Source organism: Octopus bimaculoides, chromosome 9 (assembly GCF_046866305.1).
Source record: "Octopus bimaculoides isolate indiv1 chromosome 9, ASM4686630v1, whole genome shotgun sequence".
Classification (NCBI taxonomy): domain Eukaryota; kingdom Metazoa; phylum Mollusca; class Cephalopoda; order Octopoda; family Octopodidae; genus Octopus; species Octopus bimaculoides.
The window spans coordinates 67,566,307-67,585,298 of record NC_142936.1 but is presented as its reverse complement, the minus strand read 5'-3'; the positions used below and the strand labels follow the sequence as shown (position 1 = coordinate 67,585,298).

Sequence of the window (18,992 nt, the reverse complement as noted above, 5' to 3'; positions counted from 1 at the left end):
AACGTACAGACAGACGAAATACCGCTAAGCGTTTTGCCCGGCGTGCTAACGTTTCTGCCAGCTCGCTACCTTCAAGTACTTAAATATTACTAAAGATTAAAATTGTTTTGACAAGCGACTATATTTTAAACTGGTTTTAATCTCACAGTAAAATTAATGCCACCATAAACCTAATTAGTGAGTAATAAATTATTTGAAGCAGGATAAAAGTAATTAAGAATTCTCAAGAGGTTAAAATTATTGACCTGTTACAATTTGTCTTGTAATAGCTAGTTTAAACACCGTTGTCAAGTTTTAAGTCTATCTTGAGGCTATAAACTAAAGAAGTCAGAGTTTATCCGGATTTTCTATGTGTTAAGAAGACTGAGCGTGCTAGACTTACTCACAGAATGGTTTGCTATTCGGATATAGGCTAACCCACAGCGGCAGCTGCCATTGACTTTCGTGTAAGTGGGCTGGAGAAACATCAAATGAGGTGTCTTGCTCAGCAAAACAATACGCCGCTCGGTCCAAGACTCGAACCTACCACCTAAGGATCGAGAGTTCAACCAGGTCACGTACCTTAATTGCCATCTCTTATATACTTAATATCTCTACATATACCTGATATAAATGTTGGTTGGTTGGTTGATTTCTCCAATCCTGTTTTATATCGGATTAAGAGAGAGTGAAAGATATACACACCGTTTTAACGATGCGTACTGCCTTAATTCTTCGAAACACCGGAGTTTTAATGGTGGCAGCTGATGAAGGGGATGTTTCTATGTGGCCTGCTTGTTTGTTGAACCTTGTTTACCATTTTGTCCATGTTCTTTTGCCACGTCATGTACCCAGTTATGTATCTATATGCACGTGTAGATGAACGTATATACATACACGTACATATATATGCATATACTCATATATTGTTTATATATATATATATATATATATAGATAGATAGATAGATTCAGACGAATATGGTACTTAAGTTGAGGCACCAGAATTTAGTACGGTATTATCCATGCAATTTCAAAATAAGGTGATTAAAATCAAGATAAGCAACAAGGATATCCAGAGGCAATGCAGTATGATCGTTTCAAGCAACTCCATCTAATTGAACAATGCAATGATTACATCAATTTAAATGCAGAGCAAACCTCAGTTGCATTTAAATTGATGTTATGATTGCATTGTTCAATTAAATGGAAATGCTTGAAACGGCCGTACTTCATTACCCCTGGATATCCTTGTTGCTTATTTTGATTGATTGTGTGTGTGTGTGTGTGTGTGTGTGTGTGTGTGTGAGATTTAGCATAAGATGTCAGTATATGAGAATACACTAGCTCGGTGGCAGGCAATGAGTAAAAGAACGTTACTCTCACACAGAGAGAGAGAGAGAAAGAATCATTAAAAAGAGAAGAGAAGAAGAGTAAATGGCAGAATAGCTATGGGAGCAGTTATACAGATGCTAAATTTTTTTTTTTTAAATTTTGTTTTAAAGTAATAAATAATTTTCTTTCGGAAATTGGTATTCATTTCATTAATTTGAATAAGTATCAAGAAATTTGTTTAGAGTCAAACCATAATCACTGAATGCTTGCAATAGTTCCCGATATTATGGGTGGTGTCAAAAGTATACTTCTCAAATTGCCCATCATATGATAGGTAATACCATAAATAAGACTGGTCAAATAGTAGTAAGAGTTTTACGACTGAATACCTCTATTTAAGGCGGCGAGCTGGTAGAAACTTTAGCAAGCCGGACGAAGTGCTTTGCGGTATTTCGCCTGTCACTACGTTCTGAGTTCAAATTCCGCCGAGGTCGACTTTGCTTTTCATCCTTTCGAGGTCGATAAATTAAATACCAGTTGCGTACTGGTGACGATCAAATCGACTGACCCCCTTCCCCAAAAATTTCAGGCCTTGTGCCTATAACAGAAAGGATTATTGCCTTCAGTGTTATTCTTCGTGTTACTACAATTTCCATGCTTTTCATCTTCTTTCTTCTTTTCTTGACCCTTCACTTCTTCTTCTTCATGTTATATACTGCCAATCATGGTGGGGAGGACGGGGAAGTCCTCGTGCAAATTGCTGCACCACTTTCCTTCATCACGCCCACTTTATGTCGCCATCTTTAATCTTTACTTTCTTCGAAGCAAGTTTTCGAAGAAATTTGAAAACAAAATGGTTTGTATCACCCACAAACGTCAGCCTCTTCTCCGCGAACCCCAGCAAGGCATCTGGCTTCCAAAAACGATTTAAGCAACAAAATACAGAATAGAACCATTTAAACAAGTGAACTAGTCATAAACTTACAGTGCTCCAAACATACACCTCTAGCTATGGCGACAACAATAATAATAACCTCTACTTTTTATGTGGTGATTTTCAAGGCCTGCTCCTTAATTAACTTAGCAGTACCATGTAATCAATTATTTATATTTAAATCAGCATAAATGAAAAGATTCCTACATTTTTCTAATGCAGCATTCAGTTGAAGTGAAAAGGGATTTTTTTTCTTCTCTCACTAGTCATTCGATAATTTTTTGAAAATCTAGCTACTGATAATATGGTTAGCGTCCTGAAAAATAAACGGAAAAGAACTGCATCATTAATATTCATTATAAATATTTTGAAATGTCGAATTATTCGGTTCTTTAATTCCATTCTTTAATATTTAACAAAGGCTTGTTAACGCGGAATACCTTTCTTAAACGAGGGAATAAAACCTTTAAGAAGGATTGGGAATTAAAGAAAAACATAACAAAAACAAAACGGAAAGCAAGAAAAGCCCCAAAAGCGTCCGGATAAAGCGGTTTAGGATTTAAACTACTTTCAGGATTAATGAAAATAAAAAGATTTCTAAAATCAACAACAGCGCGAAAGACACATGTTAGCCATTAAAAAAAAACACAAAAAAACTGTCAACTTCAATTAATCATTTATTTGGTGTGTTAACAATTTCTGTATGTTTCTAAATGGCTAATATGTATCTGTGAAGGCACATGACATAGAGGTTAGGGTGTTGCACTTACGATCACAAAATCATGGTTTCAATTCCTGAATCGGGTGGTGCGTTGTGTTCTTGAACAAAACACTCATTTCTCCTGGCTCCGTTCTACTCGGCTGTAAATGAGTAACCTTATCCGAGGTCATGGTAGAAAATACTGAGCGAAGTTTCGAAACCTACACTGTAGATTCGAACCAGAAACTGCGCAGTTGCCAAGCGAACTTCTTAACCATACAACTATTACCTTGCGTAACGTAACTACAACTCTTTAAGTCCCCAATTTGAATTTTACTCAAGTTTATCTCAGCTTTTCATCCCTCTGGAGGTCGATAAAATAAGTGCCGGTCAAGTATTTTAGCTGTTACGATCGACTGTTCTTTCCCGAACGTGTATGGCATTGTAAATATGTGAAAACCATAGCCGTCACTCGCAAGCGATTATGACTTGGTCGTATAAACAATGTTCTCGCTAGTTGCTTCGCATCTCTATCTACAATCGAGGCCAAAAGTTTGGAACAGAGATCTGAAAATTAGTATTTTTGTAATGCCCAAAGTTATATTTAATTTGCAATATATTATGAGTTGGCGAAAAGTTTGGAACAAAGGTCTGAAAATTAGAATTTTTTTTATTGAATGCCCAAATATACACGTTGTATATATTTGAATCGAATTGTAACTGGGCATAACAATTTTAATTTTTAAAAAAATGTTCCAAACCTTTGGCCATGATTGTAAGTAGTGGACACAGGCAACCTCTCATATTTTCAACTCTTGATCCATTTAAGAGTATTGTGAAATGAAGTACCTGGTTCAAGGTAGTGGGATCGATTTCTGACTCAGGAATCGATCCCACGATATTATGACCATGAACCGATCATCCTTACCACAAAACCACGCTTCTTCGTGATACCTTTGTTAGAAACCATTCCGTCGAAAAGTAGGGTTTTCAAGAACTGTTTGGACTATAACTATATATTTACAAATACGAAAACCAGTGAGATCTTGTAATAACTTAAATGAAATAAATACAGGTTTAATGTAATATTTAATGATCTTTTCCTTCTCTTACAGGCTTCTCTAAGCTTCACAGGTGCATCAGGAGGGCCCATGACCGGGCTGTTTATATTGGGATCAATATTTCCATGGGCCACTTGGAAGGTGATCTTTATATTTTTATTTTCATGTAGACATTTTACAAAGATATTATATTAGGACTTCTATTAAAATTTACAAATTATACTTTTGTATTCGTTGTTTTGCGATGTTAAAAAGTCAGTCCGTCCATTTTCGCTTCCAACTGTTCCTGGGAAGGTCGTGGTGGTAGAGTCCTCAAGTATTTTATCTATAGGGTCCTATCAGGAAAAAAGAACAACACCATTAACCTTTCCTGCTAGATTCTCAAGCGTGAGCAACTGAGTTGTGGATATGATCCGATCATCTCCCTTGTGGTCCACCTCTAAGTCTCGGCTAGCTGGCTCATTTTGTATTGCGATTTTTCCTGCCGCATTCTAACCACATGTCCGAAGTACCGGAGCTGTGATAGTTTATGGGGAGAATTAGCGGCTAAGAAATAGTCTCGAAGAGACACTCTGATCTCCGAGCTACGCAATCATGTCTAGTAACGTTACTTCAGAGACCATTCGAAGGAACTCCATTTTGACCGCGTATATTCGCGATCGTACTCGTTCTGCCATTACACAACATCCATCCATAGGTGAAGACAGACACAAAAACCGAATTGCAGATAGCAAATTTAAGTAGTACTTTTAACTGGTGGTTATGGCGTTCCATTATTCACTGTTTTGTTTAGTTATCTTTCATTTCTGTAAGTCTGTTCCCAATTGACAGGGTCATCAGAGCATCAGATAGACTGCTCCGTACCAATCACTCTGATTCTCTATATTCTGAGTTCAAATCCCATGGAAATCAACTTTTTTACTCTTCCGAGGTCGATAACCAGAGTCCCAGTCATATACGAAGGTCGATACTTCGCTTTCTCTCGTTTTTTCTTTTTGTTTCTCTGCTTTCTCTTCTGGAAGAAATCAACTGAAAAAAATCGCTTTTCTGGAAGAAATCGACCTAGAAGTGGAAGGATTCCACCAAGTAAATTACTGTCGAAAGTGACGTCGTATGTCACGATAGGGTTCCTAAGGAGTTGAGGGCCCCAGACAAGGCAAAACAAGATCCAACAATAACCGTTTATTTAAATCATTAAAAACGTAAAATGTCTCCTAAACGAAAATAAAAAAAAAAGGGTGGTACCCCCAACAAGTGTTTTGCTAAGCATCTCGAAAAGCATTATTTTTTCCTTAAAATATATAATCCTAATATCTCGACTATAATCACAAGTCAGATTAAAACACTAAGAACACTCCATCACTGGTGAAAAAAAAAGAAAATACTAACCGGATTTTTTCACTGAAAATAAAAGATTCATCTTTTCTATTAATGACTGCCTCTGTTTTCTGATAAGAAAATCTAAAAATTTAGTTAGTGTATTTTATTTAAGATTGTGTAATGTATTTGAACTTAAATATTAAATACCCGTCATGTCAAAGGCAACTTTGGAAGTATATGTTTGCTACTGAGTAATATCACAAAATATGGCACACACACACAATGTTGTTGTTGGCACTCCATCGCTTACGACATTGAGGGTTCCAGTTGATCCGATCAACGGAACAGCCTGCTCGTGAAATTAACGTGCAAGTAGCTGAGCACTCCACAGACACATGTACCCTTAACGTAGTTCTCGGGGATATTCACCGTGACACAGAAACAAGAAGAAAGAGTGAGAGAAAGTTGTGGTGGAAGAGTACAACAGGGTTCGCCCCCATCCCCTGCCGGAGCCTTGTGGAGCTTTGTGTTTTCGCTCAATAAACACTCACAACGCCCGGTCTGGGGGTCGAAACCGCGATCCTATGACCGCGAGTCCGCTGTCCTTATCACTGAGCCATTGCACCTCCACCATACACACAACAACTATAATTAAACTTTTATCAGATATCTTGGTGCCAATACAACATGATGAAATGAGGCGGCGTTGTGTTGGTAAGAAGTTTGAATCTCAACTACATAGTTCCGGGTTCAGTCCCACTGTGTGGCACCTTTTACTGTAGCTCCAGGCCGTTTTTTACTGTAGCCCCAGACCAACTTAATCTCTGTGAGTAGATTTCGTGGACAGAAACTGAAAGAATCCGGGTGTATACACACACACACACACACGAGAGTGTGTGTGCATGCGTGTATGCGTGTGTCTGTTTCCATTACCTCTTGACGACCGGTGTTGGTTTGTTTACGTCCCTGTAATAGCGTTTCGGTTTAAAAGACCGGCAGAGTAAGTACCAGGCTTAAATCAAAAAATAGGTATTGGGGTCGATTTGTTCGACTAAGACCAATCAAGGCGGTGGCCCAGCATTGCGCAATCCCTGGCGGCGAACTGGCAGAATCGTTAGCACGCCAGGCGAAATGCTTATTTCGTCTGCCGTTATGTTCTGAGTTCAAATTCCACTGAGGTCGACTTTGCCTTTTATCCTTTCAGGGTCGATTAAATAAGTACCATTTACACAGTGGTGTCGATGTAATCGCATTAATCCCTTTGTCTGTCCTTGTTTAGCTCCTCTCAGTTTCCGTCTACCAAATCCACTCACAAGGCTTTGGTCGGCCCGAGGCTATAGTAGAAGGTGCCACGTTGTGGGACTGAATCCAGAACCATGTGGTTTGTAAGCAAGTTACATATCACACAGCCACTCCTACGCCTATACATATACATGTATACATACAAACATGTCTCTGTGTGTGTGCGCGCACGCGCACACACACATATACACAAAAGAGAGAGTGGAAGAGGGAAAGAGAGAGGAGAAGGAGTGATAGAAGGTGAGGAAGAGTGTGTGAGAGAAAAGGCGGAAAAAGAACATTTTTAGGAGAATCTTTAACCAAGTTTTATTTCGTTCTTTTTTGTAAACTCAGTTTCTCTTTTCTAAATATCTAATCGCCTGTCATGTGAAAACTAGAAACTGTATTGGAATGATAAACTACTTCCTTTTTCTTTACTCTTAACATTCATCTTATTTCATACTCAAATTAACCCTTTTTTTATTACCATGTTTCTGCTGAAATATACTGCCTTTGTATCAATTACATTTGAAAATAATAGAAAATTAAAGACAGAACTTTTCCATTATTAACCCTTTCGTTGCCATATTTCTGATGAAATGCACTGTCTTTATTTCGATTAATTTTGGAAACGATAGAGAATTTAGTAAAAATAACTATTATTAACCCATCCGTTATCAATATTTCTGTTGAAAAATTCTGCCATTACTTTTATTAATTTTGAAAATAACGAATAACTTAGCAAAATAACTTTGCCATTATTAAGTGACTGTTTGAAACATAAATTAACATAAATTTTTTATAGATAATTCTTAGATCACTTTGAAACAAGATGCTTGTGTCATAGAATTAGAGGTAGTCTCAAATGGGTTGATTCGACTTCTATAACAGTTACGTTGTTTTCCTTGACAAACTTGTTTTAAACACGATCGTATAATCTTTACCTTAATGCTGTTTTTCTTTCGTAGGGTGCTGTAGCTGGTGGAATCCTGGGAATTATCCTTCCACTGTGGATTAGCATTGGATCATACATGAATGACTCTCACAAATCTCCTCTACCGTTTCCAATCGACAAATGCAATATTTCAGATTTAATGGCCGCTGGTTACTTCAATGAAACCTTTGATGACTCACATTTTATTGAAGAACCGTATGTATATGAAATACAAGCAATATTGTTGTTATTACAGTTTAGATCCAGTAAATCTATGATCTAAAGCCGTTCCAGCCATGATCATCCTATCTTTGTGTATATCAGGGACAACGTGGTCTAATGCTTTAAATCTTTCTTAGAGATGATAGAATGAGATTTAAGGCAGATTTGGCTACTATTTCTATCGCCTGGAGGCTCCACATCACTTGTAATTAAGTTCACTCCATAATTATCCGAACACTAGTTCGATCCTGCTGCGCAGTATTTTGTACATATGCCTGCTATTCTTGTCTCGGACTGATATTGTTATTGTTGGCACTCCGTCGCTTACGACGTCGAGGGTTCCAGTTGATCCGATCAACGGAACAGCCTGCTCGGGAAATTAACGTGCAAGTGGCTGAACACTCCACAGACACGTGAACCCTTAACGTAGTTCTCGGGGATATTCAGCGTGACACAGTGTGACAAGGCTGACCCTTTGAATTACAGGCACAACAGAAACAGGAAGAAAGTGTGAGAGAATGTTGTGGTGAAAAAGTACAGCAGGGTTCGCCACCATCCCCTCCCGGAGCCTCGTGGAAATTTAGGTGTTTTCGCTCAATAAACACTCACAACGCCCGGTCTGGGAATCGAAACCGCGATCCTATGTCCGCGAGTCCGCTGCCCTAACCACGGGGCCATTGCGCCTCCACTTCGGACCGATAAAGTCTAACACAACCATTACAGCCTGTAAACTCTTTCACACTCATTCTCATAAATTCCTAAGTGAAGCCAAATATTTTAAGGGAATTTAACCTCAGAGAATTCTTCAAAGAGTTTGTTAATAGAACTATTGCAAAAATCCCACAAACTACCAAATTTGTGCCATACACACATCAAGACTCCTCTTAAATTCCTTTACTCACCACCTTTCATACAATGTGTTAAAACTTCTCACACCATGCCATAATGATACATCCTCATTACACCATGAACAACGCACAAAGAAAACCTTCGATGTTTTTACTAATGTTTGACCCACACAGTTTCATGTCTACCCCTTAATTACGCTTAATTTTTGAGGGCTATAAAAGACCTTACCTCTGATCAGCTTCGACTTTTCCACCGACTCTAAGTAAAAATTACATTGGAGCATTAGTTACTTACGTGGATGCTACTTCTGTTATTCAAGTGCATATCTTAATTCATATGGAAAGGAAAGCCATTCAATAGTGATTCATCTACACTACAATCGCTGGTTTACAGAAACACTGTGTCTATAGTTATTAACACGGATCCTCTGAAATAACTAGCTATGTATCTTCTTGCACGTATACTCAGTCTTTCCACTCCTCACATATCTCATATAAAATGTTTTGCTTAATCATTCTTCTCATATTTCAAGCCTTTGGAAATTCTTCTTGTCTAGACTTCCCAGTACAAACGCCACCCAGCTCACTCATATCCAAACTAGCAAAGCGTTCCCACTGATCTCGGTATTAGAGGAGAGCCGGAAAATGTCAAGGCTGCTTCTTTGACTAATGAATACAAACAAGAACGATTCATTATTCCCACCTAAACACAACCAAACGTCAATAACCTTTTCAGAATGTCTACATTCTTAAATATTGTTATCAAACAACATTTAGATTATCAGGCGGAAGCAAATAACAAAAAAGACAGAAAAAAAAAATGAGATTCCAAGAAGTCTGCTGATGCAGGTATCAAGCGTAAACAATTACTTGTTTACGTTTGATACCTGTTTTCAAATTTTGGCACAAAACCAGCAATTTCGGGAGAGGAGCAATTCGATTACATGGAGCCCAATGCTGAACTAGTACTTATTTTATCGACCCCGAAGGATGAAAACAAATCGACCTCGGTGGAATTTGAACTCAGAATGTAAAGCTGGACGAAATGTCGTTAAGCATTTAGCCCGGCGTGCTAACGATTCCGCCAGCTCGGCCGCCTGATGCAACCCAAATAAATGCCAACAGTTTCTTATCATGTAAACAAAATATATTTCTTCATATCTCACTTTCAAACGTTTTAACATAAAAAATAACTTATAGTTATCAATCACATTTGGTACATTAATATCAAATATATACACTATTCTGTTCTTATATTAAGAAATTGCAATTTCACCATTCTAGCACCGTCCACTTTGTATATCTGAATAATAAAATAGACTGAAAAAAATAGATTGAATCCTACGATGATTTCTTTCTTTCTTTTTTTTCTATATTTCCAAACAAATATTCATTTAGAAATAATACATTTCTAAATCTCTCGGAGAGATTTATGCAGTAGTGATACGATGAAGTAGTTGTATGGTGTCAACTTAATGTGACAGTCCCCTGAAGGGAATAATACTACTGTTGGTTTGACCTAGGAAGATGCACCGCTTCCTGTCGGCCTTGACACATTTCCTGTGTCCTTATATTTACAATATTCATTTATATGTTTACATTTGATTATCATGCTAAATGTCTATTTTTTTTTTTTTTTCATTTCAGAGCAGGAATCCAAAAGATGTATAAACTCTCATATCTTTGGTATTCATCTCTTGGTATCGTTGGCTGTGTAACTATAGGATTAGTTGTTAGTCTAATAACAGGTAATAGCAAGTGACATCTTCAAACGCAGTAAACAGTTTATTAAGAAAATTACTATAGCAATTTTTTAAAGCGCTTATGTGGTAGTTTTGAAAATTTTGTTGAAGTAAATATTATTCAATTTAGCATACATCATGGCAGGTGATGCTACGTTGCTTTCTTAAAAAAAAAGAAACAAAACAAAAGAAGAAAAACAAAGATGAAGCTGATGCTAACCTGTTGTAGACGAATTGCAGTTCCAATCTTCGAAGATACAATCAATAATTCAACTACTACTTTGCAGAGAGGGAGAGAAAGGAGGAGAGAGAGAGGGATTCACACACACATTTTATATGTGTATGTATGTACGCATGTACGTACACACACACACATACACACACACGCGCGCACACGTACATTGGCACACACATATATGGTGCAAAAATAATAAATAACATGAAGACGAGGTGAAACAAACAATGTATTAAGTTTGTGTTCAGGAAAAGAGAAGGAAAAGTCTTTTACGCTTGGAGCATACGCACGTCTCAAGAAAGAATAGACGAGGAGAGAAAAAATAGAGAAAAGAACAAACATGTCCCATTTTGACGGTCATCGCACACTGAAATGACCGGAAGAAGAAGAGGTTGCTAGAAGGGTGCGTGGTGAAGGGCACAACTGTGAACGTGACATATGTGCATGAGGATGCACGTGCCTGTGTATGAAGCGAATGTGTGCAGCTATACTCTGTGTTAGTGCGTGTATATGTGTATGCATGTGTCTATGTATGTCCATGTTTTCTCTTTATGTGTGTATGAGGCTACCTTACATATGCGTGTGTATATATACGAAGCTATCGAACGTATGTGTGTGCAAACGTGCGCGTGTGTGTGAAGCTATTGTGTGTATGTGTGCATACGTGTGTGTATGCAGCTGTCAGACATGTGTGTGCATACTTGTGTGTATGTATTAAACTATTGTGTGGGTGTGTATTAAGTGTGTTTATGTGAGCGTGTGTGGAGTGTGCATATCCCTGTTCCCTATTTGTGTGTGTGTGTCTGTATATGAGGCTAGAAGATGTGTGTATGAGTTTGTAAAGGCGCATGTGTGTATGAAGCTATCGTGTGTGGGTACTGAATGTGTTTATGTGTGCATAAATGAGCGCGTACGCGTGTGTCTGTCTGCTGTTTTCAATTCAATTTGTGCGTGTATGTATATGAGGATGTTATGCGTGTTATACTGGGTAGAGGTATTAAGTGGAAGAGGGGCGACAAAAGTATCAGGTGTTGGAAAATGTAGATGTGTTATATACATTTGCTGCTATTACGTGTGAAGATGGGAAACACAGGGGACTGTAATGGAAGTGTGGGTGATAGTGTGTGAGAAATAGGAAGAAAGAACGTGTGCGCGCGCATGTTTGTATGCTGTTTGAACGTGTTAGTGTGTGTGGTGTTGAGTAATGAGTTCAACGTTGGTGAGCCATGAGATAAGACTGTGTCTCAAAGTCAGGGTCGTCCCTATAGAGCCGACAAGGTAGGAAATGGGTTGTAGGCGGTATGCAAGGTAAGAGGAGGAGAAACTGAGATAAGACTGGGATTCTGTGGGCTTGCAGTAAATAGCAGAATTGTTTGAGAGTCAGGCAAAATGCTTAACGAAACTTCTTCTAGCTCTTTACGTTCTGAGTTCAAATACCGTCGAAATCAGCTTAGCCGTTCATCAATTCAATAAAATAAGACACCGATCACGTACTGAGATCGATGTAATCGACTTATATCCTCCTCTAAAATTGCTGGCTTTGTGCTAAAATTAGGAAGAATTATCATTACTGTTGTCGATGTTGTTATCATTTTTTTAGGTAGCGAGCTGACAGAATCGCTAGCACACTGGACAAAATGCTTGACAGTATTTTGTCCGGCTCTTTACGTTCTGAGTTCAAATTCTGCCGAGGTCGACTTTGCTTTCGTCCTAAGGTGTCAATAAAATAAGTTCCAGTTGAGTACTGGAGTCGATGTAATCGACTTAGCCTACCCTCAAAATTGCGGGCCTTGTGCTAAAATTTGAAAGCACTATTATTTAGGCAGCGAGCTGGCAGAATCGTTAGCACGCTGGACAAAATGTTTGGCGATATTATGTCCGGCTCTTTGCGTCCTAAGTAGTGGAGGCGATATAATCGCAAAACTTCAGTTTTGCATATATTAGAATCTGGCAGAATCGTTAGCGAGTCGGAAAAATAATTAACAGCGCTTTTTCCGGCTCTTTACGGTCTAAGTTCAAATACCACCGATGTTAATTGTTATTTATTGTTTCTTCATATCTAAGCCATGTGTTTGTTTCTCTCTGAACCACATTGTTTTTTCTTTAATTAAAAACTTATTTTCTCTCTTAAAGAATTTATTATTTTTAAAGGAAGATTTAATTAATTACTTTTCTCGGTCTCCACTCACATCACCTCACCGCCATTGTAACTAATCAGAGAAGACGTTAATGCTAGCACTGTCCAATATATGCATTACTTTTAGTGCACACTTATCGGGGGGTTAGTTTTTCACAAAAATTATTTTACTTTAAACAAGACACTTAGTATAATTCATGTCTTTGAATTCAGGTGTTTCGTAAATGGATTTTCTTCCTCAGTTTTTTTCCCAGTATACTTTGGATCTATAAAGCTTTCAAAATAGAAACGGATTAAAGTAAGAAAATACACGTAATCTGCTTGAGAACTGAGAACTGCTAAAACCTTTCTGCATACTTATATGGCCTAACCATGTTCTACTTTAATTCCATAAACATCAATGATTTGTTTACTACTGCAGGACCAAATAAAGCAAGTGACGTAGATCCAAAATACCTAATGCCGATATTCGATCGTATTTGCTGTGATTTGCCAAAGTTTTTAAAAAGGAAATTCCGGTACAGATTCAACACAATGTCTCCTGGGGTATGTACTTAAACTATTCTTTCTTTTTTTCTCTTCAATTACACTATAATTTCGATGATTATAGCGAGAAATGTATCCTAGCTTCAGTAGGTGTTCATGAGCCGTACATACTTTTATAAACACCTCTGCAAGTTCTCTAGTTGTGATATTTGAGTTTTCTTCGATTTTTGCCTTCGAAACATTTTTATCCGATTTTGAAGGTCTTCTACTGCGACTGTCATCTTCCAAGCTAAACTCTCCAGCTTTGAATTTTGCGAACCACCTTCGAACGGTTGATTCACCTACAGCATCATCACCATAAACTTCACAAATGCTTTTGATGTCTTTGTAGAATTTTCTTCTTTTCTAAAAAAAGAAAAGCATTACAACGCGAATATGAAATTTTTGGTTATCCATTTCAAATGTCAATAAAGGGGAACCGGAATGAAGGATAAATCTATTTTTAGTATGTTCTTAAATTCTTTTAATGGTTTCAGTCATTGAGCATCGAAAGGGAGAAGTCAAAAGTCGACCTGGACTTACAAACATGTAAGCAAAACGAACCGAAATACTATAAGGTAAATTTGATTTGTAATGAGTTAAAGCTTACCTGCTTTTTAAAAATTTTATTTGTGTTTATATATGTGAGGAAAAAAATCTAGCGTTGGATTGACAGAATCATTAGAGCATTGGATAAATTGTCTGGCGGTATTTTGCTAAGACCTCTTTCGTACCAAGTTCATATCTTGTCGAAGTCAATTTTACCTTATGATGCCTAGGGTTGATTAGATCCAGTATTATTCAAGTATTGGAGTCGATGTAATCGACCAATCCCCCGTCAAATAAATAAACATATAAATAATAAAAAAAAAAACATATTAAAATATATAAATTTTGGTTTTTTGTCCCTGTTAGATGTTATATAGGGCAGTGGATTGCTAGAGTCCTTAGAGGACAAAATGATTTGTAACATCTGTTCCGAGCTCTTTCCGTTCTGAGTTTGATTCCTGTTACTATATGTGTATATATGCACCTCTGTCTGTATGTATGCGTGCATTTATACATGTATGTATGGCTTACATTCAAGAAGCTAGCAGCCTGTGTTGTGGTTGATGCCAGAACCATCTGCATGGCGTGAATTTATTGCTGTAGCAGATTGGCGTCTATGTTTATATCATCGAAACTTCTAAGATAGAAAAGAGGAGTTAAAAAATTTGGCACCTGCTCCGTGATATTCAATTTGGTAGTTTTCCAGTTATGGCCGGCTAAAGTTGGTGCATATATACTCGATATATACGTGTGTGAGTTTGCGTGTGCGTGTGCATACATGTGTATGTACATGCGTGCATGTGTGTTCATGTTTGTATGTATGTGTATGCATGTGTGTACATGTGAGCGTCTGTGTGTGAGCGTCTGTGTGTGAGCGTATGTATGTGAATGTTCGTGCGCATGTGTGCGCATGTATGTGTGCATGTGCATGTGTGTGCATGCATATGTGTGTGCGTGTGTTGTGCGTGTGTGTGTGCAGAGCAGTCTTGGCAGTCTTAACCCTTTAGCATTCAGGTTACCCTGTCAAATGTTATGTTTGTTTATTCACATTGTTTTGAATTAATCATGCATTATCTTTGTAGCTTTGAGACTTCAATGACGTGATTGCTTACTTTTATATTGACTTTCTGGGATAGATATGAGAGGTCAGATCTAACCAGTTTTAACATAAAACAGGTAGGATATTTGGGCTGGATATGGTCAGTTTAAAAGGTCCCTCTACAGATCAGTACACTGGGCCCTATAGTATATATTTATTCGTAGTAAACCACCCCTAAAGCTGTAATGCCACCGGACAAGTGCCCAGTGTGCTTCTGCCTAAAGACAGCACTGTATGGGCGTGATTATGAATATATTTATGTTTTTGCATGTTTATATCTGTAGATAGGTACATACGTATGTGTCTATAGACAGGTACATACGAACTGAAAACATGAGTATGTATATATTTTTTTCCTATTTCTAATTGGCAACAGTTACAAACTGACGCAAGGGCCGAGTTTTGTGCTCGGCGCTTTTCACGCGCCACGCACGAAACCCTCGGCCTTGACACACTTTGCAACTTCTGCGAACTAGAAATTATAAATATATACATAAATATGGATGGGATGTGCGTATGCATATATTTCTATGTCTCTCTGTTTGTTTGTTTCTCTTTCTTTCTTTCTTTCATTCTCTCTTTCTCCCCCTCTCTTTCTCTCTCTCTCTCTTTATATGTATGTATGCATGCATGTAAATATGTACTACGTACGTACGTATGTATGTATACCGTATTTTTAATGGTATAAAAGTCGAATTCTTCAGACCACAATTTGTAACTCACCTCTAAAAAGATAGGTCGACTTATACATGAATTCAACTTTGGAAGACCAACAATTCCATTTGAAATGCAGCAGGATTTGGAAAAACAGTGACGATGTCTGAATGTTTACACTACATGTTTACATTATATACTACACCGACTTATACGCAAGGAAAGTACGTTTATTTGGCTATATATATATTTCCGTGGTATGAAACGCTGGAACATACCAGCACATGGTTCTCACACCATTTTACATATAATCACAGATAGCGACTTAGCTTGCGTCTGGCCTCGTTTCGGATACGTGGCATTGACAAGTCACAAAAATGACGAAACACTAATGTCTACCGCTCCTGCAACGGGACATGATGCGAGTTATCTCGCTTGTCTATGACTTTCAGGTATTTTAGCACCAGGCGAATTAATTAGAATATACCTCTCTTACGCCTACAAACCGCAGCCTGCCCACGAACTGGCAAAACACATACCTTGTGTATGTTTGTTTTTTATATATATATGTATGTATATATATATATATAATTTAATTTATATAAGAGCATTACTGTACAATAATGCCTCACGCTAAGAGGGACTTAAAAGTCAAAACTACCATAAACACATTTCTACCGATCGCGAGGGAATGCAACTTTCAAAGCTAAACTCCTAAAAACTTTTAACTTAACGGTAAACCAATGGTTTCATAACGTGCACTGATGAATAAAAGACGCAGATTACTGCGTTGATTATGAAGCCATTGGTTTACCGTTAAGTTAAAATTTTTTAGGAGGCTAGCTTTGAAAGTTGCATTCCATCGCGATCAATAGAAATGTGTTTATGGTAGTTTTGACTTTTGCAGTCCCTCTTAGCGTGAGACATTATTGTATAGTAATGCCCTTATATAAATTAGATATATTTATGGAAAAAATGATGGGCTTTTTTCCATTATGAGGTTTTTTCACGCTAACTACTTGATAAATTCTTATTAAGTTTTTATCCTAATATTGTGTGTGTATATATATATATATATATATATATATATATATATATATATAGGGTGTCCATAAATTACCATTACTGTTTGAAAGATTCGGAAAAACACGAACAGTGAAGATAACTCAGCAAAGTTTATTGATAACTCAGCAGAGTTATTGCCAAACAAATAAAATCAAATTGAAACATCAGAACACTTTCACATGAGCTCCATTGGTTGCACACAACACATCTCGACGATAATTGTGAAAGTTGTAAATATAATTTATGAACACCCTCTATACGTATATATGAATGCATGTATACATATACACGCACACATACGCATATATATTTGAATATATGTAAATGCGTGATTGTAGTTGTTTGAACGTAAGTAGACACTTACATACACACAAAAACACCCCAGACACTTACATACACACAAACACACACTCGCACATGTATTTTATATGACAGCAACCATACCCAAACGCTACCTAGAACACAGCCACATGACACAAGCCTAGCATTGCAACAAATGAAATAATCTTAAGTCTATTAGATACCAAATTACATCAAATGCCACACGCCAGCAAAGCCATATTTACTATTGGAACTGGCATAGACCAAAACAATCTAAACTAAAAGAATATTTCACAACTAAAAAATATTCCAAATCTTAAACTTAGTTCCGGTCTTTTTTTTAGACATAAGTAACAATTAATATAAAGTGTCTGGAAGCTTTGTTCATATAAATAATGTTTTTTTTTTTTTGTATTATTATAGCCCAACAAAGATGAAACTACTTTTGACGTGGAAACTACAAAATCGATAAAAAAGAAATATTCTAAGAATTCAGATGGATTTGTGAATAATGAAAGTTACTACTGTAATCCTGCTTTCTCTTCGATAAATGCCATTGATGAACCAGAAACATTTTAGTTGCTTATGACTCTTATATAGGCAAAGTACTGTAATGGAAAGTGGAGAATTATCACACGATATAATCGTAGCCATTTGGTGAATGTTTAGTCATATCATATAAGGTTTAATAAAAAAGAAAAAAAAAACCTGAAAATTATTTCCATTACACAAAGTATGTACTTTCTGACATGTACAGAGTTTTGTAACTAAAAGTTTGGTGAAATATTTTTTTTATACTGGTTGCTAAAGAAACCTATGGATATCAGCGAATTCACAATAAAGTAGAGCAACAATGATTAATATAACAAGAAAAGGCTTAAAAAAAATAATACAAAACGACGTTAAAGTAAAATATATTGCATTTCACAATGTCTTCCTGATACGCAGCAATTTCACTTTTACATCTTAATGATTTCATTTACCTGGAAATTTATATAAAATTTAGTTGATTAACAAACTCTGTGTTTTGTTTCTATTTTAAGCTAATTCAAATTGTTAATAATTTAAAACTTTTTTTCTTATCTTGATATACCGAATGCTTTCTAGAATTATGTGATTTTGCAATGACGGTGTTAATTCATTGTTATATTTGCAATTTTGTTTTATAAACCTGCCACTTTATTCATTGGCACGAATTCTTTAACTTTTATTCTTTTACTTCTTTCATTCATAAGATTGCCGATTAGGGAGATCACCATAAAGAGTTTACACGAACAAATTGATCCCCAAACCTATTTGTTGTTTTTAAAATCTGGTACTTGTTCTATCGCTTTCTTTTGCTGAACCGATAAATTATGGGAAGGTAAACAAGCTAATACAACACACGTACGTACATACATACATACATACATGAAGCTCCAATCGCTTCTCCTATAAACTAAAAGCGCATGCTCAGAACAAGCCTATTCCTTCAGACCATGTTCACCATTCCCATGTACCTCTCAACGAATCTGCTGGAAGCCAAAACTTTGCCCCTCTCATCTACAGTTTTCTTGTCAAGCGAAACCTGAAAAGTATATATCTTCAGCCCAATGTTGTTGTGTATTCAAACTCAACCTTCGTTATGTAGTGGGGATGAGGCTATTATGTTTTCTAAGCGACCTCTTCCTCTTCCGGTCACTTCAGCGTGCGATGACCGGCTAAATGGGACATTTCATTATCGAGTATGTCTTTATTATTCGTTTGAGACGGTGGAACAGAGATTCTCAATATGTTCAACTTCGTGGTCGCCTGAAGTAAGAATGTATTTACTTATCACACTTGGAAAGTTAAAACAAAACCATTTTAAAGTTTAAAATTTCCAAAACAATATGTACAGAAAACTTTTGTTGACATTGTTTTTCATTAATTGTAAATTATAAAAAAAAAGTTCTTTACTTTTCTCAAGCCTTAGATAAAATTTTCTTCACACTTAGAATATGTGTATCGTTTTATAATCTGTGCCACTGTTTGAGGCCTTTAATGATAATGATAATAATAATAATAATAATG

At 36.8% G+C, this 18,992-nt stretch overlaps 1 protein-coding gene across 5 annotated transcripts in view; it reads left to right on the top strand.

Moving 5' to 3' along the window:
• LOC106875320 (sodium-coupled monocarboxylate transporter 1) overlaps nucleotides 1-17,958 on the top strand; it is a 38,610-nt gene extending 20,652 nt beyond the window's left edge. Inside the window, exons 12-18 of one of the 5 annotated variants that reach the window (XR_016243168.1) lie at nucleotides 4,063-4,149; nucleotides 7,578-7,759; nucleotides 10,261-10,361; nucleotides 13,149-13,273; nucleotides 13,750-13,830; nucleotides 14,884-14,977; nucleotides 17,364-17,420. Coding sequence is in view for 4 of the 5 variants with exons in the window: in XM_014923406.3 (XP_014778892.1) it covers nucleotides 4,063-4,149; nucleotides 7,578-7,759; nucleotides 10,261-10,361; nucleotides 13,149-13,273; nucleotides 13,750-13,830; nucleotides 17,364-17,519 (732 nt within the window). In the remaining variant the exon portion in view is untranslated. Of the gene's footprint in view, nucleotides 1-4,062; nucleotides 4,150-7,577; nucleotides 7,760-9,146; nucleotides 9,750-10,260; nucleotides 10,362-13,148; nucleotides 13,274-13,749; nucleotides 13,831-14,883; nucleotides 14,978-17,363 lie in introns of those variants that run through there. The other 4 variants (XM_014923406.3, XM_052970725.2, XM_089357637.1 and 1 more) reach the window with 4 other exon arrangements.
• The last annotated feature ends 1,034 nt before the right edge of the window (nucleotides 17,959-18,992 follow it).